Consider the following 25,258-nt stretch of genomic DNA (forward strand, 5'->3'; position numbering starts at 1 on the left):
CTTAACAAATGAGGGTAAATGTTCCGTATTGCGTATCCAGGTGTATCTAGATATACCTTTGATCCTGATGGCATGATCCTGTACAACTGAACCTGTGGTACATGATGTTTTTTTTAGCAGTGGGGATGAGCGTAGTGCCAACACATTTTACAGTGAGAAAGCTGATATAAAAAATATATTATTTGTAAGGTAAATTACATCAGGTTAAGTTAGTTCTTTAGTAAAAACAGGGATTTTTTTTCAAGACTTTTGCACGAGAAGCTATTCCTGATATTTACTATATAATTTGAATTTATTGCAACAGGTTGACTACCTACTGTCCTAGAACTAGGCCTAATACTTTTCATGCTTTACTCACTTAGGTACGTACCAAAAGAAAGGAATTATAGTGTGCACGTCATTTGTGTATTTTTTTTTTTATATATTTTAATATTTCTGGAGGATCAAATGCAACAAATTTGATATAGGTCTTCCCACTATTTTTTTTCTTGTATGCAGATATGGTCATGGATTTTGTGCTGTATAACCTCTGATTTCACGCAAATAAAATATTTCGTAAGTTGCCTATGCAAACACGCCGTCACACACGGACAAATAGGCTCGTCACTTAATTAAACACGCTCTAACATAACAAAAAATCACCGTCTCATAATACTTCACCACTAGCCAATCTACGCATGAATCGTAACTGAATGCATTCGTTACGTATGGTCCACGCATTAAACCTTAATGGCAAATTGAATATAATTGTGTGTCGAGTAGAAATTTTACGGAATAATGATCCATACTTCAGGAAAACGTAGCAACCAACATGTGTTTATGAGCAGCGCACACGCCACAAACATGGCGGCCAACTTTTCGACTGTCTGCTGTCGAGTTCGCCAAGATCAAAGAGACCGCGCCTCTATTTCGTCTCTGGTTCACTTATATACTCTGTGCTACCGACTAGGCTGCTCAGCGGCTGATGACGAAGTGGTACTTATTCATAAATAAGCGAAGCTTAAATGTTTGATTTTTTTTTTTTTTTTTCCCCCCCCCCCCCCCCCCTTTTTTCTTCTTCAAAATTAGCTGGCCATTCCATTTTCTTGTTTTGAAGGTTAACACTAGGGGTGTGCGGGAATAGGTTTTTGTACTGCGGGAAATTTTCGGGAAAAATAAATAATTCCCGTGGGAAACGGGACGGGATCGGGAAAATTAAAAAAAAAAAGCAAATTTTTAATTATAATATAAGAAGATGGCCATTTAAACGTTTCTTGCAAAGTTAGTTTTTTTTGCTGCTATTTCTTTTGTCTGCTTCACTTGCCCTTTTTTCAACGGCGACTTCATATTTTTTAGCATCCTTAAATTATTTTTTTTATAGCCAGACGTGCTACCATGCTCGCATCTCAAAACTTTTTTCACACGATACACACTTTGCCAGGGATTTACTGTCAGACGTTCAAAATACTTCCAAACACTTTTAGATTTACAAGTAACAAGCTGATCGGTTGTGACATCCATTATTTGTAGGCTGCTAGTTTGTTTTAATATAGGAACAGATACTTTGCACAAGCCTTAATAACGTAACGTCAGTCGACAAAGCCCTCCAAACTAAACAGTAAACAACTATTTTTTTCTCCCAAGGCAAAATCATAGATGTTTAGATACTCGTGAGCAGTGGTGTAAAACTACGTGATTTCATATTTTTCAAAGTCCAATACAGTTCTCTACATCGCCACTGCTATCAAGTAATGAGAACGGTTACGCTTCGTTATGTAACGCAAGTCTAGTATTTCTTATATCTTTGACGTAAAGGTTGGATTGCGCATGTGTTTTGTTTGTGTCTAAAGACACACAGTGGTTTTAGGTTAAGTATTCGATGGTGACGGCAATAACGTTATATAACTGACTATTCACGTATCTTGCAAATTTGTACCATTGAAGAAATATATTTATGAACGCATACAATATTTAAGGTACTCCATGTACGTTTTTTATATTCCAATTAGATATACCGTATTTACTCGTGTATAGCGCGCCCTCGTGTATAGTGCGCACCACGATTTTTGCAACTACATAATTCCAAAGAAAAAAAAAAAATGAAATTTTTTTTCCCCCCATAAATAAATTTTACTAACATTTTGTGGTACCTGATTATTTAAATTGATGTGTGGTGATGCGTCAGGAAAATACATAAACTCTGCTGTCTAAACGGAAGATAATGAAGCGCTATATCGTCACAACTGGTACGTGGAAGGAAGGGAGGGAGGCGTGCCGCGCTACGTTGCTAAGCTGGCGCGGAGAACTTGATGACTCACCGGTGAGGAATGGAGGAAGCGAAGAAGTTGCCGGGGGGGGGGGGGGGGGAACTGGTGACAACATTCTCTCTTTCTCTCTCTCTCTTTTTACTAGCTTCTGAGCTGGCTTTCTGTAAAGGGGGGAGGTCTAAAAATAAACAAGAGACCATGATGTGCGAGCTTGCGCGCGCGCGCGTGTGTGTGTGTGTGTGTGTGTGTGTGAAACAGAGGCCTTGTTGCTTGTGCGTATGTGTGGGGGGCTGGCCAGAAACGTCACCCGTCACCCGGCAGTTAACGACTTCCACTCCTCCTTCCCGCCACATCTACTCCCTTTTTTTTTTTCCCCGTGTATAGCGCGCATCCTTATTTTTTTCCTTTACTTGAGGGGAAAAAAGGGCGCGCTATACACGAGTATATACGGTATGTGTAAATGATTATCATAATTCACTGCACACCATAGCTGTCGCTACGATCGGCATACCTTTAAAAGATGTTTTGCATTTAAATAGTACGGAAACCCTTCAAAAATGTACGAATCCATAAAAAATATTGTTGTAAAAACAGTTTGAATTGATAGAAAAAATTTTCACATGATTAGTAAACATTTGTAAATTTTTAAAAAATTTCCCAAAAATTCGGGAGTAATAAAATTCCCGCCCGGCATTTCGGGAAGCCTATTTTCCCGACTATTTTCCCGAAGCGTCGGGATCCCACACACCACTAGTTAACACTCTAAAGGGTAATACCTATATACCAAATCTGGTCCCTAAGTGAATTTCCCAGGTCGTGCCTTCCCCTTGGTAAGATAACTTCTTCAATAAATTGGCACTAGTCACATTTCATTTGGTGACAGCCAATAAGTCAAAGAGCCACAATATTATTAATCAAGAGCTTGAACCTGGTAACTAAATTACAAGGTGCACTTTTACTTCCCCCTCCGGCCAGTAAACTATTTGAAGTTTTTTGTTTCTATTGTCTGCCCAACACACACTCCATGGTATTTTATTATATTGTGTAATGTCTACATAGCGGAGCTCAAGGTAGGATGCGTCATTATTCATTGGCGCCGTACTTCAAACATTGTTACTTCGAGTAGTGGAAGTATAGCATTTCTTGTTTTCTAGCGGGTTACATTGCACCCGCTTTTACACCAAATAAACAAAAATATTATCAAAAAAGATGTACAGTAAAACCTTATTGTTGCGACCCCATTTATTGCGACCACCTCTCTATTACAACCCGATTTCGAGGAACCTTAAAAAATTTGCCGAAAATCCAAAGAAAATCGGACTGAAAATAAGTTTTTTATGGTGAGTAGCGTGTTACTGCGTTTCTCTTGCCGAGTGCTGTACTGCCGTAGGCAGCGCATATCTAAAAATAGATACCACTTCCTGTCGACCGCTCGGATGCTGCTTGTACTTGTTAACAATCACGTATTCTGCTTCATTTTAACGAGAGTAAAAATATATTAAAACTGTCAGCAAATTGATAAAAGCTTTGTGTGTCCGCAAAACAGGGCACAACACTGGCCCGCCAGTTGTTTTCATTCAAAATGTGGCTAAAGAACTTGCATGGATCAGGCTGAAAAGTTCCGGCAATACGTGTAGGTTATAACAGAATATTGTTATGAATTGAGATGTTATGTTTTTCGAGTAGATATACACAGCGACCGACTGGATGCACGCCCACCTCGACTTATTTTAACTGCCGCAGCGATGTTTATTTTGACATCTCAAGCAATTATCTTTTCCCGTGGGTTGACAGAAGGAGGTCGCTTCACCCAGCATAAAAAAAAAAAAAAAAGCTACGCTACTTCTTCCCCACGCAGGAAACACACTGGCTGCCGCCTGTCTCCCCCGCATTGATCTTTCTTCTAACATTCCACGTCTCGCCTCTCGCGCGAGCAATAACGCAGCGATCAGCATTGGCCCGTTTTATGCTTTGTTTGGTGACAGCAGCTTGATTTTATTCGGTATATTCCTTTTCATAGGACCCTTGCAATTAAAATACATTTATATTTAAGTTTGAAAGCTTGTAAATTCCTTGCCAGAGATGACTAAACTCGAACTTGGTGTGAAAAGTGATATATTTTGACATACTTTTTTTTGGGCGTGTTTTGGTAGGGAGGGAGGGGTCCGAAAATATTTACAACGATCTTACCCCTCCCTCATAATAGCCGAATTTTACGGGAGAAGGGAGGGTGAAATGAGCATTTTCTCACTGAAGGTTTTTCAAAGGAGAGCAAAGTTGGGGTGTTATAAGGGAGGACACTAGATGGTTTGTGTGTCTGGGAGGGATGGCTAGCCTTGAAGAATGTTACCGAGGGAGGGAGGGGTGAGCTTATGCGTCATGAAGCCGCTGCCGCCAGCCAGCCGGGCGAGCTTATGTGCGCCCACTCGCGTTGCAGAACCTACCGCTGCCATATTTTTAAAGGAAATGTCCCATTATTTTTTTGTTATTCTTACATGAACATTATTGGAAGTATTAAAGTCAACACAAAAATACGCCGTGTGTTAAAATTAAAAGATTTTAACGATCTTTCATTTCGTTTTTTTTAATTTTTTTTTCTATTTTCACATTTTGGTCAAAATGTCCAATTTTTTGACGGTTCCCGAGAATGTATTCGTAAAATCACTGCTTCGATAAATCCGGGGTTCGTGACCTAGGGGTTCTAGTGTATTTAACTACGGCAAGCAGAAAACGTACATGTAAACTAACCAGTAATAATAAACTCTCTTTTGACATATTTTCTTTAGAGGTGGCCTGTAGGGAGACGGACTTGTCATGAAGGTTGAAGTGGGTTTAAAACAAAGCCGTCTAGCATTGTGAGTGACAGCATCCTGCCATTGTACGGCTAGTTTCTTAGCAAGAAGGTGGAGGAGGGGGGGGGGGGGGTGAAATCAACTGAAAATTTCGGAAAACATCTATTACGACCCCCCCTCTATTTCGACCCTATTCCTGGAAACCGTGAGGGGTCATTTCAGAGAAGTTTGACTGTATAAATCTACGTTGTAGGCACAGCACAAAGAGTGTGGACAAAGGCCAAAGTGTTGTGGTATCTGAGGTGTTCATAAAAAATACTGATTTTCACTGTGGTAGAAAAAAATAATATGTTCAAAATATCAAAATACTCCGTTATTTGTTTCTTTTGTTACAATCTATGAGCAACGGCATGATATTTTCCGAAATTGCATGGATCATATTGTGAAAACCGCTGTATTTCGCAACAAAATGTTTCATCATAAATATTTAAATTTGCAAAAAAAAATTAGACATGCACAAATTTTGTCATTTTTCACAAGTTCTGCGTTTCAAAAAATTTTGAGTACTTATATGTAACACTTCCAAAAGTGAATAAAGTAATAAAAAATACAAAATGTATGATAAAATGTAAGGAAGGTGGTTCCATTCGCAGACATTATTTCAGAACAAAAAAAATTAATAATACACAAAAATGCTAGTCAAAGAAAAACGTGTCACCAAAGCACAACGCTCCTTGCACTGACACTTTCTTTCTATTTTCTTTGTACCGCATTCAGCTGCAATTTCCAACGCAATGGTAAATAGTGGTACTACTGTGATGGAAATCACATTTTTCACAGAAAAATTATGACAAAAAGTAGTCAAATATGCATTTGCGAAAATGTCATGTCCCTATTTACAGCAGGCTCGAAATTCACTCCACTTAAGGATAAATGCAGAGTTTGAAGAATGGGTGGACACTAGACTAACCCTACCAGCAAGCATGAAGACGAGTCACTTGGTTAGTACCCACCTTCCTGATCTTCCTGCTCTTCGTGGTCTTCCTACGTCGCTTCTTGCGGCGGCGCGGCTTCGACGGGCACTCTATCTCCACCTCCTCCTCCTCCCCGTCAGAGTTCACCACCGTCACCTTCCTCGTCTTGCGGGCGGTCGCGCGACGCCTCGTCTTGCGCTTCCTCTTGGCGCGGCCCCGCTTGGCACGCGCGGGAGCCGCCCTCCGGCGAGTCGTGGGCGCCGTGCGAGCGGCCCTGCGCCGGGTGGTGCCCTCCGCGTCCTGGGACTCTCGCCCGGACGACGTGGACGGCTGCGGACAGACCCAGCGTCGTCTCACCCCGCGGCGGGCCGCCGGCGGGCGAGAGGGGGAGCGAAGCGCGTCGACACTTACCTGGTCCGCCTGGAGCTCCAGCTGGCGCGTCAGGACGCGCTCGGACAGGCGCACGTTCTGGCGTGTGCGTGGCATGAGGCGCGTCTCTCGATGGCGCGGCGCGGGCCTCTGGTCGTCCAGGTCTGTCCCCTGCTCCACCAGCAGCCGCACTATCTCGTCGTGGAGATCCTCCTCCTGCACACCGGACCAGACCGCTCGGCTCTTTCCCCTTCACCCTTCAGCGGGCGAACCACAACTCGCACTGTCTAGACCTTTGTCCTTCTCGCCTCCCACTTTCCCCGTTCTTTCCCCTTTACCCTTCAGCAGGCACACCGCAACTTGCACTGTCTAGACCTTCGTCTACCAGTCTCAGAAGTGATACCAGTGAACATCTCTCGCTCTTCCATGACTTCTTCCACGGACCACCACGTACCAGTACCCGCGACCGCGCCATTTCCCAACACACTGAACTGTTTACACAATAACAAACAAACACCCTGGAAACAAAGCATCAAACTGTGCCCAAAAAATACTTAGAAAGCAAGTGTTTCAAGACACGACTGAATGCAAATTACAATGTGCACGACACAGTTAATGGGTTTGTAACACGTACAAACCCCATAAATAAAACTTATTAAAAACGGTGTTAAAATTATGGTAAGTATGTATTGCCAAAAACTATTCCAAAAAATCTGCTGAAAAATTTTTATCAACATGTACAAAGAACAAATTTCCTGATGTAAACATAGGGTAGATTAATAAGAATTGCAAATTACAGGGGTACAAAAGGGTTTTCAAAATTGTGAAAAGGAAATCGGGATTCTGAAAGAAAACATAGAATTTGTCGGGCAGGATGTACAGAAAAATAAAGGTATAATTTCAGATTTGCAGAAAAAGGACATAGGTGATAGGCATAGTGAATCAGCCCCAGTAAGATATCTAGGTCATCTTTTCAGGTTGTTGGTACTAATAAGATGCATTGATTCTGTAAGTTTTATATCGCTATCTTCTATAATATCAAACAGTTAAGGCAGGCTTTTTAACTAATTGTTTGTTATTATATTTAAACAAATTATTTAAATTAAATTTGTAAAAACTGTAAATAATATTTGAAAATTAAAAAGTATGCTATTTTTCATCAATGTTTTCTTATGATGTTATAAAGTACAATTATCGTCCGTAAAACCGACTTTACAGACAACCCCTTTTTTTTAACTTAAAATTTTTTTCAAGTGAATGAAAATATGTCTAAGTATAAAAGTAATAATTAGAATTTTTACAATTGTTCAAAATTGATAAAGAAAATATCCGGTACTCCAATAAGTGTAGAATCAGATGAAGATGCTGAAGAGTTTTTGACTGTCGTGTCGAACGTGCAATCGAAGTTGGTGATATTGTGTCTCCATATTGCCGAATAATAATATATACGAAAATAAAATTTGAGGAGCAGGAAACATCTTTGGAAGGTGAATCACTTCCAGATACTACATGCAAGTTATTAGGAAAAAAAACTGAATGAAGCTTATCATCGATGACTTTTCTCAGTCAAGCTACGATGTTGCATCAATTGATTTGAAAGTTGTACGCAATGATGATGAGGAGTGCACTGAAATTCACTGATGTTCGCACAGGGCCAACTGGACGGTGTTATGTAAAAATTGGTTCAACCCAAAAACCATTTTCAAACCGAGTAGACTGAGCTCAAAGTTGAACACACAATAACCGGTATTGTGGGCAGTGCGTTGAATGTTTGGTCGCAAGACGGCATGGTAGCAAGGAATGTCGGTTTAAAATTTTTTTTAAGCTCAAATTAAAAGTGTAATTTTACCTAGACAATTATTTCAATAACTTTTTTTTTCCTTTTGTTGGTTAACTCATTTGTGTGTAACACCATCCAACTATCAAGCGACCAAGGACTGGAGGGGGGAGGGGGGAGGGGGTGGTGGGGGGGCGAGGCGAGAGAGACAGACACAGAGAGAGACAGAGAGATAGAGAGAGAGATAGAGAGAGAGACAGAGAGATAGAGAGAGAGACACAGAGAGATAGAGAGAGAGACAGAGAGACAGAGAGAGCGAGAGAGGGAGGGAGAGAGGGAGAGAGAGAGATATAGAGAGAGAGAGAGACGCACGGCGGTGCTGGTGTTGCCGGCGGCGACGCAGTCGGGGCAGAACCACTGCTCGATGGGCACCTCGTCCAGCGGCGGCCGGAGACACTCCAGGTGGTAGCCCAGGTCGCAGCCGTCGCACAGCAGCAGCCGGTCCTCGCGGTCGTTCCGGCCGCAGATCTGCGAGACACCAGCATTTACACCCGGCTTCTTACTTCGTGTACCAGCATCATTTATAGTGAATTTAAAACATAATTTTAAAAATTGTTGATTGACAAAAAATGTAATAAACGGTTGTTCAATCTGAAATTAAAAAAAAAAATTAAATGCTTAAAACAAACTAAAGTTTCACAGAAGAAACTATTTGTAGTGCAGTCAGTCACTGTAAATAACAAGATATTTCACTAAATTATGTGATATGATCGAACAGCATTAAGATTTTTTTTAAATGAAATTATATATTAAATTTTTTTTTTGGCAATAGCAGTTAAACAAGATGTTCTCTCCTAGTACCGTATTTACCCGCATAGAGGGCGACCTCGATTCTAGGCCGACCACTAAATCCTGTTCACTGTCCAGTTGAAAAAACAGTTGTCATCCTCCACATTAGAATCACAATCACTTGTATTGTCTTCTTCTTCTTCCTCACTGTCATCTTTCTCACTTCCACTTATTCTGTCTTGCCACAAATCATCATCTTTTATATATTATAATAAATATAATATATCTGATAAATATTATAATAAACACTAAATTACACCTTACGTTATGTACCACGTGTTTACAAACAAAGTTTTTTTGTAGGTTAGTTTGTCACTGGAATCTGATCATAGATTCCAGTAATATACCTATTAACGAAAGACGTCAATACTAGGGGTGTGCGGGAATAGGTTTTTGTACTGCGGGAAATTTTCGGGAAAAATAAATTATTCCCGTGGGAAACGGGACGGGAAAATTAAAAAAAAAAAAGCAATTTTTTAATTATAACATGAGAAGATGGTCATTTAAACGTTTCTTGCAAAGTTAGTTGTTTTTTTTTGCAGCTATTTCTTTTGTCTGCTTCACTTGCCCTTTTTTCAGCGGTGACTTCATATTTTTTAGCATCCTCAAATATTTTTTTTTATAGCCAGACGTGCTACCATGCTCGCATCTCAAAAAAATTTTCACACGAGACACACTTTGCCAGGGATTTACTGTCTGTCAGACGTTCAAAATACTTCCAAACACTTTTAGGTTTATAAGTAACAGGCTGATCGGTTGCGACATCCATTATTTGTAGGCTGCTAGTTTGTTTTAATATACAACGGCATCGAAAATAGGAACAGATACTTTGCACAAGCCTTAATAACGTAACATCAGCCGACAAAGCCAGCCAAACTAAACAGTAAACAACTATTTTTTTCTCCCAAAGCAAAATCATAGATGTTTAGATACTCGTGAGCAGTGGTGTAAAACTACGTGATTTCATATTTTTCAAAGTGCCAATACAGTTCTCTACATCGCCACTGCTATCAAGTAATGAGAACAGTTACGCTTCGTTATGTAACGCAAGTCTAGTATTTCTTATATCTTTGGCGAAAAGGTTGGATTGGCAAGTGTTTTGTTTGTGTCTAAGGACACACCACACAGTGATTTTAGGTTAAGTATTTAATGGTGACAGCAATAACGTTATATAACTGAATATTCACATATCTTGCAAATTTGTACCCTTGAAGAAATATATTTATGAACGCATACAATATTTAAGGTACTCCATGTACGTTTTTTATATTCCAATTAGGTATGTGTAAACGTTTATCATAATTCACTGCACACCACAGCTGTCGCTACGATCGGCATACGTTTAAAAGATGTTTTGCGTTTAAATAGTACGGAAACCCTTCAAAAATGTACGAATCCATAAAAAATATTTTGTAAAAACAGTTTGAATTGATAGAAAACATTTTAACATGATTAGTAAACATTTGTAAATTTTTTAACAATTTCCCGAAAAATTCGGGAGTAATAAAATTCCCGCCCGGCATTTCGGGAAGCCTATTTTCCCGAAGCGTCGGGATCCCGCACACCCCTAGTCAATACCAGTATTGGAAGTTAGAAAACAGTATTTATCTATGATGAAACACCAGTTGTGCCAACATCCATGATGTTTCATGCTCAAATGTAACGCCATTATGCAGTTACACTGTTTCATAATGGAACACACCCTAATAAGCACAGATGTTGGTAACTCTGCAGGATAATGTTTTGTTTACCTATAATTCTTATGTATGTTGCTTACATACATATACTATTCCCCAACCAATATGTTAGTTAGTGAAATTGCTACTGTCCACGGAAAACCAAATCCAATTGCGTAAATCATTAAATGTGGTTATAGTATACTTTTCATTTTTTAAAGTACTGATAAGTAATTATTTTAATTGACTTGATTGAGTGCTTTTTGTCTTGATGTGCGTTTCTAGGCCGACACAATATTTTGAAGGTAATTTTTGGAGATAAAAACCTCGGCCTCTATTCAGGTAAATACGGTAGGTCTCTCTGGAAGTGAAATTGGAACGTCGAGAGAGGATGGATGCCCTGACACGACACCTCGCAGTAGGTGGGGTCCTCGTCCGGCTCGTCCAGGTCCACCTGCAGCCGGCGCTCCTCCACGGGGATCTGCCGCACCACCTTGCCGCCCAGCCGCCGGCGCACCAGGATCAGCGTGAACATCTGGCGGTCCACGGGGCACGTGTTCACGTTCTGCAACACGCGGCAAACCCCCCCGCAGCTGGCTCGGCCGGGGATCTCCCAATTCAAATTATAATCTGGTTACCAATAACAAAAAAAAAGAAATCTACCAACCACAATTTTACTATTTTTGCGAAAAGGGGTGAAATCAGGTTAAGTTTAGTTTTCAGATTAACAATTACATTATATTAATTATTTTGGGTAGCGATAATAAACATACAAAAATAATTACCATAATGAACTTTATTTTGCTTAGACAAAGTGATATAGGACCTGGACTTTTGCCTAACATACTCTGATATACACATAATTATTAAGAGCGTCAGATGCATAAATAGAATAATTAACCAATGTCAAAGCCATAGAAAAAATTTCAACAGGTAAATAAATGCAAGGGAAAAAAAAAATTAAAAATTAATAATTCACTATTTAAAATTATGAACAAAATAATATTAAAGAAATTGATTTCACCTTTCAAAATCGTTTGAATTGAAAATTAAAATTTTTAAATGTTATAATTTTTTGTATGAACAATTAAAAAGAAAGTTTATATTTTTCTAAGTAAATTAAAAACAAAATGAATTTCATTAACTTTTCCACCATTATTATCCCTCAACTTCTAACACATTAACTCCATTAATTTTAATAGCAAAAAAATATCAAAAAATAATTTTTATCTAAAATTTTATGCTTTGTAATTTTTTATTCCGAATTATTTCTTCTATATATTATCCTTTTTAATAATCTTAAAAAAACTTTATTTAATTTTTTCACCCCTTCTTGGGAGTTGAAAATTTTTTTTTCATTATAGTCTTTTAATACTTCAAAGTCACTTATATAAAAAAAAATTTCCTCCAAAGTTTTAATATAAAGGCCTATTTAATTGGACTAAATACTCCGAATTGTACGAGATGTTTTTATATACATTATAAGAAGAGAAGGATGAGTATGCACAATTTTTGGTAGGGCTAAGTCAAACAGTTCAGCAATAATACATTCGAGTTGAGTAGAGTCCACACTTGATAATTTTTTTTAATTAAGTCCAGTTGAGTTCTTAAAAATATAGCAAGGCTTGAGTAATTGCCAAAATTTTTAAGATTAATTTTATGTTTCTGGTGTTTTATGTCAATTTACCATTAGCACTATATTAAAGGTTAAATATGTCTGCTATGAGTGAATCAATTGTGTCAAGTAAATAAATAAAATATACCTATCAATCATACCTATTTATAATTTATTTTAAAACTGAGTATTTTATTCCCATTGGATTCTGGAAAACTCAATAGATGTGAAGGGCTTTGAAGTCATGGAAAATTGTGCGGTTAAGTGAACAAATATGAGAAAATATTGATAATAGAATAAAGCATTTTTTTTTCTCATTTCAAAATATTTTAACTCTATGGTAAGAGAGTGCCTTTTCTAAAATTTCAAAATTCCTTCTTTGAAACTGAAACACAAATTTATACATGTAAACAACTTGGGGGATCAAAACATGAAGAAATGGAAGCTACATCATTGCAGTGGTATCAAATGCTTGCAGCAAATGTGCCAATTTCTGGACCCATGATGCAGAAGACAGATTACTTAGCATAGCACTGAGGTTAGGGATTCCGGAATTTAAGTTCAGCAGTGGTGGCTACAACAGTTTATATAATACAGTGTATAATATTCTTTATGGTTGTAATAATAGGAATTAGAAGATAATTAATTTTTTTGGTCATAATTATTTCCCAATAGTTTGGTTAATATAACCTCATTATTACAAACTGCTAAAATTATGGTCCCTTCAAAAGTGTAATAATGAGGTTTGACTGTATATTGGGAAGTGTTTGCAAAATAATGGTAGTAGGTGATTTTTATGCCCATTGCACAAATCAAATATGTAAAGAGTAATAAAAAAAAGATTGAAGAGTCTGAAATAATAAACTAGACTTTTGAGTCGAGTCAAGTTTTAGTTACTTGCTCGACTCAGCTCAGGTTTTTGAGTCTCAGCTCGTCCTTGATCATAGGAAAATTAATATATCATTTATGTGTAGGAAAATTATGAATTTTAAGTTATAAAGCTAAAAAATCTTTCAGAGAATATTTTCACATGGTGAAAAACAGTCTTCAAATACTTATGTGTGACTATAAACTAATAAACTAAATAAATTTAAAAAAAATAAATAAAAATAAATAAATAAAAAGGGAACTTAACAAAAGTCTTCAGGAATTAATGTTCTTGACTTTCCACACCATAAAAAAGTAGTTCATAATGTTTTCCCTGACTTTAACGAATAGTGCCGTTACTTTTCCATGACTTTAGTGACTTTTAATATCTGTGTGTGGACACCAAATTTAGGTGGTCTGGCTCTGGTAATACTACATGCTATTTTTACTATAATAAAATTACTTCCTTTCCTTAGTATTTTTTTATTTATATGTATGTTTTTCTCATGATTTTAACTGCATTCATACTGTTACTACGGCAAATAGTTTATAATTGGGTCTATCAAATAACTGTTTCTTCAATTTTTTTTAATTTATAACACAAAGAACCACAGTTAATAGTTCATAATGGTTTATATTTCAACTCTAGCGTGAACTGATAACATGTAATCATGTGGTATATAATATACCATTTGTACGTTGCTTAAGTCATAAAACTGTAGGTTATTTTATTTCAAAATCCTAGAAGGCAAGTATGTTTAGAGTTTTTGGGAAACTCAACGCTAGTACTAAGAACTAGCAAACACTACTAAGAAAAATATGTACTTTGAAATGTAAAAGCTTAGTCATTTTAAAAACTTGCGATGCACTGAAACACACATGTGTAATTTAGGACGGAAAACGAGCTTAATTTGGTAATTTTGTCAGTGATCAGTTAGGAGTCGTTAGGTTAGATTTAGTGTCTTAAATCAATATTTTACTATTGGAATGGGTATAATTAGTAGTTAAATCTTTTAAATCATGGTATTTACTCTCCAGATAAGCAATTTTTAGTGTTGTGCGAGATCTCGAACCTCGAGAAAAATTTCGAGAAATATTGCATTCTCGAACAGCGAGCGAGAAAAATAATTTCTCGAAAAAAACGAGAATTTTTCTTGGTACCGGTAACAACTCAATTTGGTATGGAAACTAAATTGATATTGATAGTTGTATTTTTATATGTTGAACATTACACACACACTCCCATTATTTTAGTTTAAATGTTTTAAAAATATCAAACTGTCTGCCTGTTTGGACGAAAATTGATTTGGCGGAACACAAAGCAAACATGATGCAATCATTAAGAGATATTAGACTAGCCATAGTCAATCATCCAAAACCTTTATCAATAACCGAAACTGTGAATAACTGTCATATGAAATTCCAATTTATCCTGAAAGGAAAAACTGCTGTATTTAATTTTTAAATTACGTAAGCGTAATACATAATAAAATACTTTCGAACCTAACCTACAAAATTGGTTTTGTTTACATATACGTTATTACGATAAAGTTATTAAAAGCATTACCTTTAATTTAGTCATAATATTTTGTTCGATAATGTTTAATAGCATACTGAAATGATTATTACGGCAAAATACAAAATATACTTTTTAACGAACAAAAGGGAATGGTGGTCATGCTGCCAGACCGAGTCTGCTTCGCTGTTCCGTTTCTTATATCAATTCCAATAAAAGACCGCGCAAGTCATGTGATTATTAAATGGACTGGAATGTAAAGGAATGGATTGAACACGCAGAACAATTCACGCCCTTGTATTACGTAAAATTACGTGAATGTGTGTGTTCAAACCCGTTGAAAAGGCAGAATAAATAGTATGTTCATCCCATTTCCTTTTCCACCTTTGTTTCACTCAGTCGTAAGACATTACGAGTAATGAATCCGGCCAAAGCCTCCCTAGTATCAATTTCTTTGTTTTCATTATAGTACCAGAGTTTCCCGTTTACGCAAGCTACTCTGCGGGTATGAAAAAATAATGTGACGTCTGTAAAATGTTATTAGGAATATGAGAATAATTTCCTAATACTGCTTTATCTCTAACTGCGGCGTAACCAAGTGGAAAAAAAAGTGCTGCGGGAATATAACAGTTTAACAGAAGTAAACTTTGTTGTCAATTAAACTTTGATTTTACGGTAAAATGGAAGATGTGGACATATCAGTGTGGCAGTATTACACAGAAAGTGGCGATAAGTCAACGGGAACCACAATTAACATGTAAGCTACTAGACTTTTACCTAAGTGAGTGAATGTTTATTTATAATTTAGTGTAGGCTTACATAACGTGTGGTGCATGTCAGTTGTGCACAGGCAACTAAACTGACATATGATAAACAACAGTTTTATGTACAGAACAATATATTTTGAAAGTGATATCTACAGTAAATCTTGATTATTTAAAAATTTCTCATTCTCGTCTCGTTTCTCGCGAGAAAAATATTTTCTTTCTCGAAAATTTCTCGAGGCCTGAATCTCATTCTCGCACAACCCTAGCAATTTTTCTTTATAATATACTAACTGAAAACTTGTTCTAATATAATTTCATTCCTTATCCTCATCCTAGAGTATATGACTAACCACATTATCGTTTATTTTTTTCTTAACGAGAGGAAAGTTATTAAAATATATTCTACTTGCGATATAACATCTTTAATATACTCTATCGAATATATTTAACATATTGCAGGAATTCCTAACCAAAGTATCTGCTCCTAGCCGACTCGCGCACACAACACGGGACTCACCTTGGCCCACTCCTGCAGGCACTCGGAGCAGAAGCTGTGGTCGCAGGCCTCGGGCGTGCCTATCTCCTGGCTGGCGAAGCCGCGCAGGCAGATGGGGCACTTCTCCGACTGGCCGTCGCTCTCCGAGCCCGAGCTCGGCACGCGGGCCGCCACGCCCTTGCCGCCCGCTCCCTGCTGCGGGGCAGAGCACCCGCCGTCACCAGCGTCCAAACGCAACAACCAGCACCACTAACTACTCTCTCGCTCCCAGGGACGGTCACTGCATGAACCCAGGTCGACATGAAGAGTCCCGAGTCCGCAGCTCGGAGGTCCAGTCAGTGGTCTGTCCACAACCTGGCACTGGCCGCAATTCCTTGTACACGCCATCTCTTTTCGGCACACTAAATATCATACCTGCTCATGTTGCGTACGTTTTTATTTTTATTTCAGTGATGTCCACCTGCTTATTTAAATTTATATTTTAATAAAAAAATTTTTTATTCAAGCCTCCCTTTGAAGACTCTAAAAATGGATAATGCGCACGTATTTCCAAAAAAATAATCGTTAAACCCTATCAAATCGTACGATATCAAACATTTTTGCCTTAGCAATATTTCTTAATGCACTTCATATGCCATGTAAATTACAAGAGTGCATTCCACGTAGTGTTACCCCAGTTATGTATCACAGCCAACGAACATGGCAAGCAAACGTCATGTATGTAATACGAATAACAAAAACAAGTGTTTGATCACGTAATTTAGAGGTCACACAAGTAATAAGCTAGTGCTGGCAGTACAAGATACAGTAGGTGATATTTCATCCGGCATTTTGGTTCGGCACGGATAACGGCGCTGTGTACCGATTGGGAGGGGATGAATTTCAGCTCATGTTGGACTTGAACAACGGCACGATGTGCTTCTTTGTTCTACACTCACCCCTCTCTGCCTCTTGCTAGTACAGACCTGACTGTCTGCAGTCTTACTGGCTTGTCTCACTTACCACTTTACCACGGTGTATTGTACACACAAATCCGGAAAAAAAATTCCCAAACTTTTCCTGACCATTTTGTTCGGAAGATATGCGCCTAATAAAATGAATTATAATTTTAACAGTAAAATCACTTATATTTTTGCAACAGGCTACTGAAAATGTATTTCGCCCTGGCCACTTGCTAAACTTGCTAAACATACAGCACAACTCAGTGTCTGTCCTTCCTGTGGCGATATGATAGATGTTTATGTCTTCGAAAGTACTGTTTTATTGGGAAGTACTGTTTTTTACATTAATTCTTCTTGCTTATAAATCGCTCAGCATGTCCAAATAAATATTTTAACAGTGTTAAAATAAATGCTTTTTTATGCCTATATATCACACTCACATTAACTTTGACAACTGTTTGTGCTATTTGATTATCCGCAGAATTCTCATCAATAATACACTTATTCGATGACTCAGCAGTCATTAATTCAACGTGATAGTGGCCAGGAACTGTCAGATTAGAGAGCTTTTTCTTTATGACAAACTGTGCCAAGATGAAAAATGAAACAATTTTAAAAGCTCGATCGCATAATTTACTAGGAATAAATTAAATAAGCTATGTAAAGCCTGTGTAATATTAAAATTGTACCTTAAAATACCTATGAAAGTAAATTTTATAAAAGTGTAATACAGGAGTGGTATGGTCCACAATTAACACTAACAAATCAGAAAATTCACAATTATCTTACAATGGATTTTACAAAAGAAATTTTAAAAAACCAACCCTTGAAACAATATAAAAATCTATGAAGTTATCTATACCCAATCAAGTTTAGGAGAAAAGTGGGAGGAACTAGGGGAAATGCTTGCCAATAGGTTTTTGTACATTTGGAACAAAAATCAATTAGTATAATAAATAATAATTGTTTGTGGTCATGGCAATGGTTGTGGACTGCTATCCTGAAATAATACTTAATTAAAATAAATACATCGGGGGGCACGGCAGTGCCCCCACCAAGTCGAGCGCGAAGCAAACACTGCCGTACCATCCTTTACTGGAACCATTTCGCCGCATTTTCAGGCCCCTATTTGAGAACCTCTGGATAAGACCAGAACGCAGAAATTTTCTTCATCCAGTAAGCTATAAAATCACATACTTAAAATAAAAAATTTGAAGTCTGTAGGTCATTTAGTTCCGAAGTTAAGCGAAAGCAAAGTTTCGCATTTATGACACTCACTCACTCATGATCATCAGAATAGAACTAGTACTTCCCATAAACTCAGAGAGCTTAAATTTGGTACAGAGTTAGGGTTTAATGGCCACATAAAGGGAAAACTATAAAAACTAGGATAATCGAAGATCTGGAGTACCTGGTGACCCTTATTTGAAAACACAAGAGCCCAACCAAACTATTAAAGATCGACATACCGCCTTTAAAAAAAATATTCAACTTTGTTTACCTCTTCATTTGAAGTATAATATCGAAGGTCTGAAGTATCTGATGAAGAACCCTCAGCTTGTCTCAGCTGTATTAGAGATATGGTAATGCCTCCTTCTACTATTGGTACATAAAAAAATCTACTGTCATTGCAAAAATCCAGCGCAGTGGGACACATCTTCTAATTTAATCTAGCCTATTGCTTCCCACTGCTGGGCGAATGCCTCCCCTTCTGCTTTTAATACGCATATAAATAAAATTAAAGGAAACCTCTGGATAAGACTAGACTGGCTTTTATACTTATACTTACAAGTTTACAAGAAGAAATAGTCGAACGATTAACTTTATTCTACTCAAACATTACACAAATTAAATAAACAAATTACACTAAAATATTAAATAATTTCGCTCAAAATTTGGTCAAAATATAAGTCATTGGACTAAGAGTGGCGGTAATACCCGCACACGTCGCTAGATGGCGCTGACTGTATTTTAAAACGCGCTTACGTTTGTTTTTCCGATAACCTTATATTGCGAAGTGGCAACCGGCTGCGTTACAGTCGTTTACGACATTCTTCTACTGCGCTTGAAAACGTTTGCTAGGGATTAGGAGGGATTATTTGCATTTAGTTGATTTCGCTTATTATTTCGTGAGGTTTGCTAAGGTTAATTAGCAGGTTGTTATTATAACAATTCGAAGATTTGAATAGGTTAGGAAATTTATGATTAGTGACGGATTACTGATTATTACTTAAATATTAGATTTAAAAGTACTTTTAATTGAATACTTTATTTAATTGTTATTTAGTACTCTTAGTTTTCTAGGTTTAATTTACAGTTAGGCAGTACTTCAAATCGCGTTCGTGTTTATAAGTAAGTACGTTTCTAGTATTCTAGGTTTAGTTTATTTAGGTAGATATTAGTTTGTTTCGTTTAAAAATATCATTAATATAGCTGTATTTCAGTACTAGGTAGGTAATACCTTTGGTACAAAGTTCATTGATAATTAATTATATTGACATTTGTCTAATAATTAAGAGAACGTTATGTTTATAGTTTGTATATATTGAGTAGGCTGAGTATAATATTATCTATAAGTTTTTTTTATTAAGACAAAAGAAGTCTTAAAGATAAAGGTTATTATTGTTTTAGTCTAAATATTATCGGTATTTATGATTTGTTGTCCATATACTAAAGGTCGTTGAGTTTATTTGTGTTTGATTTCGCAAGATAATATCGTAAGAAATGTTGATAATATTAGAAGACGACGATGAACTTAGTGGCTACCAAGTAGTTGGTATGCCCAAAGACGGGTCTTGTCTCTTCCATTCAATATCTTTCTTGGTGTATGGTAGAACTGACTCAATTTTCAGTATTTACAAAATACAAATACAAAACCGCGCCGATCTTTCAGAAATGAAACCGTCTAAACCGTCTAAAAAAATAAATAATGAACGCGAATGGGCAATACGAAAAACTGTTGCTACTGTACAAGAATCAGAACCGGAAAAAAAGAAAAGAAAGATTTGTAATAATAAAAAAATTCTCTTAAAAAGAAAAAATGTGTCAAATAAGAAAATCTAATAAAATAAATCAATATGCCCACGTTTCTACAAAAAGAAGTGAAATCCCACCAAAAACATTCTGTAAAAAAATTAGCCAAGTCTCGATGGAGCTGCTTGTTTATCTCTAAAAAGTAATTAAATCTAGACAAAGTCGTGCCAAGTCTAAGGTTCCTTACTGCGATTTCTTTATTATTATAGTTAATGTTGTGTGACTTGGCCGTTGAAGGGTACACAAGGGTACAAAACCAGGTGCTCCATGACACAATTGCACCAATCTGTCGCCAGAACCGCTACCCATTGACGATGGAAAATTGCCACTTGGAAAACTTTGATTCAATAACCAGTCAATTGTAGGCTTGATAAAGCTGCGTATTTCAATAATACTTATGTGTAGGCGAGCCTGAAACAAACAGTATAAAAAATTATTTCCAGTACAGACGGACTTCTAATCATTGATAGAAGTCAGTCTGTACGTCTATTTTATGTTAGATCGGTGGTCGATTTGACGCTCCAAAAAGAAGAGAGCAGAAGTCAGCATTGTCAATGTTGAATGCATGTGTTGCACAATCAACAACAGCCTAAAATGATACACTAGCGTCCAATTACCTATACCAGTATGGGCTATTATCTCGCTTCACAAAAAGATATAACATTACGTGTAAACAAAATTGACTTGTACCCACTAACGTATAAAGAATGTTCAACGGCCAAGTCACACAACATTAACTATAATAATAAAGAAATCGCAGTAAGGAACCTTAGACTTGGCACGTCTTTGTCTAGATTTAATTACTTTTTAGAGATAAACAAGCAGCTCCATCGAGACTTGGCTAATTTTTTTACAGAATGTTTTTGGTGGGATACTATCTTTCACAAACCAACTCAATCACTTTATAAGATTTCTTACTTTCTTCCTCATCTGAAGAGTGAGCTAGAATTCACAGTTTTCTTTCCTAGCAGATACTTTCATAAAACCATGTAGCATTGGTGCCTGCAAAGGCAACTGTGGTTTCCCCCCCCCCCCCCAACCACCCCAATTAATTGGCTGAATGCTCTCAACACTCACATTACTGTGATAATGAATCAACATTGCTCCTCTTAAAAGAGGACATTTTGAGATACTTCAACAAGCACATCTCTTAAATAAAGAACTGAAAATGTCATGTGAGAATTTATTAATACCCAGTCATCCATTTGGAGGCCTATGATCAGCAGGCCTGCGGTAGCCCTTAAAAAAATGTATTTATTTATCAAGACACTAAACAAAACAAAAATACCTGTACCGATTCACAAAATTTTGCTGATATGCCGATACGGCGATACAACGGTTGCCAATTCACTGATTCCAAACCAATACAGGAGAAAACACATTTTGGTTAAATATTTTTATAAAATTTATTAAATTACCCAAAATAACTCATTCTAAGAAAAGCGTGCAATGCAAATACGTAAATGCATATGTATTGAAGTTTATGAACAGAACATAACCTCTTTTTTTAACTCTTATTTTTAGCTTTTTTTTTTTCATTTGTTTGTTGACGACCCGTTAGTTCCTTATTGAAACATGAATTTACTAATGGATGCTGGGAAATTGAATAATTTCATATGTAATTATATAAAATAAGATTATTTAATAATAGGTAAGTATGAAATACATTGATTCCCAAATTACGAAGTTTAAAAAATGAATTTAAAATGTGCAAAATTGGAAGACTTTGTACATGTTTATAATTCATGAATGGAAATTCCAATACCATCTTAACGCATGCGGTGGCAAAAATTTACGGTACCAAACATTCATACGGAAATGGATTTCATGTGGTTGCTTTGAACGGGAACAGTTAAAGTAATTTATGTTATGTGAGGTCCTATATTATTTGGTTATTATTTTTTAGTTCAATTTTTAAAACTTTACGTAAGTTAGTTTAAAAATGTCTCCGTCACGATATTACGAACATTTCTTTGCAGTTCAAGCAGTTGGTATTTTCCATTGTTTGTAGTGGTAGCCATTCTCAAAATAAAGCAAGTTTTTGTTCTTATCTAACTTAACCGTGCTAGTGTTATATTTATTTATGATGTATTAGATTCAAGAATGTTATTAAAACATAGGATTTTTAAGTTTGATGTGTACGGCTGGCACACGTAGCTAAGAAATTATGTCTTTGAAAGTATGTAGTAGTAGAAAAGTAAAAAGGGTACTGGTGGAATTTTAGGTTATGACAGGCATTTTCATTTTCCAATAATAATGGCCGAAAATTAACAAGCACATCATGATTCGGCAGAAAAGCCGATACAACTAAATATCTGCCAAATCGGCTTCTGCAGATTCGTATCAGCACAACTCTAAAATAGACAAATTATGGCTAGAGCCAAGATTTTATGGTGTTATGAAAAAGGACTTTTCGTCATTAAGAATTGTGGATTTCGTCTTTATCGTCATAAAAAATTAAAACACATGTAATAACATGTACACACCTAGCAGAGCTGCCTTGATCAAATGCTTCAATAATTCGTGGTTAGAGACTTAAAATATGCACATTAAACAATACTATGTTGAGAGTACATAAAAAATTAACAACTAAAATATTCAGTATTCTTATGCAGGTAAGTACTGTTACTGAGTTCAGGAGAGAGTCTAAATTAATTAAAATAGAAACTACAGTTAAACTTTTGTTCTATAAATGCAATATAATTAAGCTCAGGAAAAAGCCACCATTGTCAGCAGTTCAGCATTCTCTGGTTTTAGAGATCTTCTTCTGTCACTTACAACTACAGAATACTTAGAAAAAGATCTTTCTGAGTCCACATTCATTGTAGGTACCTATCCATATTAACTTTAAAGCAGCAGCTGCAAATTCAGGATAATCCGCTTTCATTTTACATAGTATGTCCACCATGTCTATGTAGTTCACATGCGGTTTCTTCTGCTCTTGGGAAACCAGGTTTTGGAGTGTTATGTTGTTATGTAGCCTGTCGCTACAGAGGTCTTCTGCACCTTGCAAAGGAAAGGTAGGTTCCCAATATGTTTCTGGAATTCTTTTTCCTCCACACGAATGTTTCCTACATTTTGAGGATTCATTAGAGCGCTGATTCCCAGAAATAGTTGACGAGATGGATCAGTGTTCACCAGATCAATCAGTTTTATAAGACTGAGTTTAGCTGTGTTCTTGAACTGCTCTTTAAGGGCTGCAGAGTTGACAGTTTTCATTTCAGCCAAAATGTCTTCAACATTTTCAGGAAATATTCCCTTAGCCAAGACACCAAGAGTAGTTTGCAGTTTACTCAATTTTGTGCACAACTGATGAGCAGTAGGATACTTTGTTCCTTCAAGAAAATTAATTAGCTCTACAAAGGTGTTACAGTTTTGAGCCACAAATGTAAGAGTGGCCTCAAGACATTGGAACTCTTCCTTCTGGAGTCCCTTGATATATTTAACACCAGAGTTATCTTCGCTAAGCTGCTCAAAGAATTCCACAATGTCGTGCAGATGGAGTGCGAGGTATGATACAGATTCAAACCATGTGTTCCACCATGTAACAACTGCATGGGGAATAACTTGACCAGAGCCTTGTTTTCTCCATGTTTCTGGAGAAGAAATTGAAGGTATGCATGCCTCCTCTTTCTGGTGTTAAGAAAGGCCATCTTTACCTTACAAACGAAGAGGTTCAGTTCTTCCAAGTTGTTTTGCCAGATCTGCCCAACAATGTTTACTTTATGGGCCCAACATTGTATGTGGTACATGTGGTCACCAAATACACCTTCAAGGGTGCCAGCAGATTTTGTCATGTACCTGGCACTATCTGTAACATACGCAATTATGTTTTCTTCCTTGACTTCATATTTGGAGCATACATCAATCACTGCCCGAGAACAACAAACAGCATTTGCTGCATCAAGGACACAAGAAGCCCCTAAGATAACATCTTGTTCAGCACCTGGTTTCAGAATTTTAAACAAGATGTTGAAAACACAATTATTACTCTTGTCAGTGGTTTCATCTGCGAGTATGACCACATCTTGCCCCAAGAGCTGCTGCTTGATTTCCACTTCTTTTTTCTCTCTAAGTAGGGGAATGTACTTTTTCCTCATTCAATCCGCTGTTGGAAGATCACCAGCACCACTTACATGCTTCTGCATCCATGCAGTCAGCTTGCTGTTGTCAAGTTTCTCAAGAGGAATACCTGCAGCTACAAAGGCTTCAACAGTTTCGAGAACAAAATCTTCCTTTTGTTTTTTTGCGCATATTTGCGCCACTCCTGCTTCTGGGATAAAAAGCTGTCGTTTCAAAGTGCATGGGGATCGTTTAGCTTTTACATGTTTGTCGCTAATTATGTGCTTGTTTACCGTGTCCTTACGTTCATGCTCCAAACGGCAATTACAATATTTACAGAAAAGTATTTTTCCGTCACTGACATATAATCCCTCATTCTTAAACTCGTCAGCACGTGATGCCGCAGTAGCTTTATTTTTTGGCATGATTAAGAAATTTAGCTTTCATTCATGCACGTCATTTGTAAACAAAGCCCGGAGGTACGAAAAACTAGTATTTACTGAAGTTTAGCGAAAAAATAAACTGCGGGAAGCCTACTTTTTACAGGCGAGAAAGCCATATACCCGAAGTAAAAGGTTAGGTTATGTCAGGTCAGTGAAATAAATGTTTTTATTTATTTTCCGGGAGGGTTGGGTAGGTAAGCGTTATTTAAAATATTTAATGACTGTAAAATAAATAAATCCTTGCAATATGGTGCATTTTCATTACCGATCGGAAAACTTCGATTATGTTACGATTTTGGCTCTCTTGCCTGTGAAGTGTGAAATGAAAATGAAGGCTTCATGGTAAACTGCTTATTCAACAAGCACACAAAATTGCGTTACAGTGAAATTTCATTAAATATCAAGTGATCATTAAATATCAATGTTCGCTTTTATTTTATTTTCATACGTATTTATTTAATGAATGCAGTTTTTGTTCACGTGTATTTTTCAAAAGATACAGCAAACAAGGCGCTGAGATTTTTAACGTTGTTGTGTTTGTTAACTTGTTAATTTTAGTTTACAATCGTCAGTTGTTAATATTGCGTGATCTCTAGTGGCTAGATGCGTTTAAAAACCCTAACCTAACTCTGATAACGATCTTTTTTTTTGTTCGTGAAATCGTCAATTTTTGTGATATCTTGTAATTTTTTAAGATGAATAATTAACGCATTAAATAACCACCACACTGCAGTTGGATGACGACCATTTCTTCTACAAACAGATACGGAATTTTTGTCAATCAACCAATAGTCGGTAGTAACGATTTAAATTAGTGGTGCACCGATATGACTTT

At 36.9% G+C, this 25,258-nt stretch overlaps 1 protein-coding gene across 4 annotated transcripts in view; it reads right to left on the reverse strand.

Annotated features, from left to right (window-relative positions):
• Positions 1-25,258, reverse strand: part of LOC134528469 (PHD and RING finger domain-containing protein 1-like) — a 174,598-nt gene that overhangs the window by 128,694 nt on the left and 20,646 nt on the right. For 3 of the 4 annotated variants that reach the window (XM_063362116.1, XM_063362115.1, XM_063362118.1), the window contains exons 6-10: positions 15,966-16,139; positions 11,096-11,248; positions 8,531-8,686; positions 6,424-6,597; positions 6,052-6,342 (exon numbers count right to left, since the gene is read on the reverse strand). In XM_063362116.1, coding sequence (XP_063218186.1) covers positions 6,052-6,342; positions 6,424-6,597; positions 8,531-8,686; positions 11,096-11,248; positions 15,966-16,139 — 948 coding nt within the window. The remainder of the gene's footprint in view (positions 1-6,051; positions 6,343-6,423; positions 6,598-8,530; positions 8,687-11,095; positions 11,249-15,965; positions 16,140-25,258) is intronic. The other variant, XM_063362117.1, reaches the window with a different exon arrangement.

Source organism: Bacillus rossius, chromosome 1 (assembly GCF_032445375.1).
Source record: "Bacillus rossius redtenbacheri isolate Brsri chromosome 1, Brsri_v3, whole genome shotgun sequence".
Lineage (NCBI taxonomy): Eukaryota > Metazoa > Arthropoda > Insecta > Phasmatodea > Bacillidae > Bacillus > Bacillus rossius.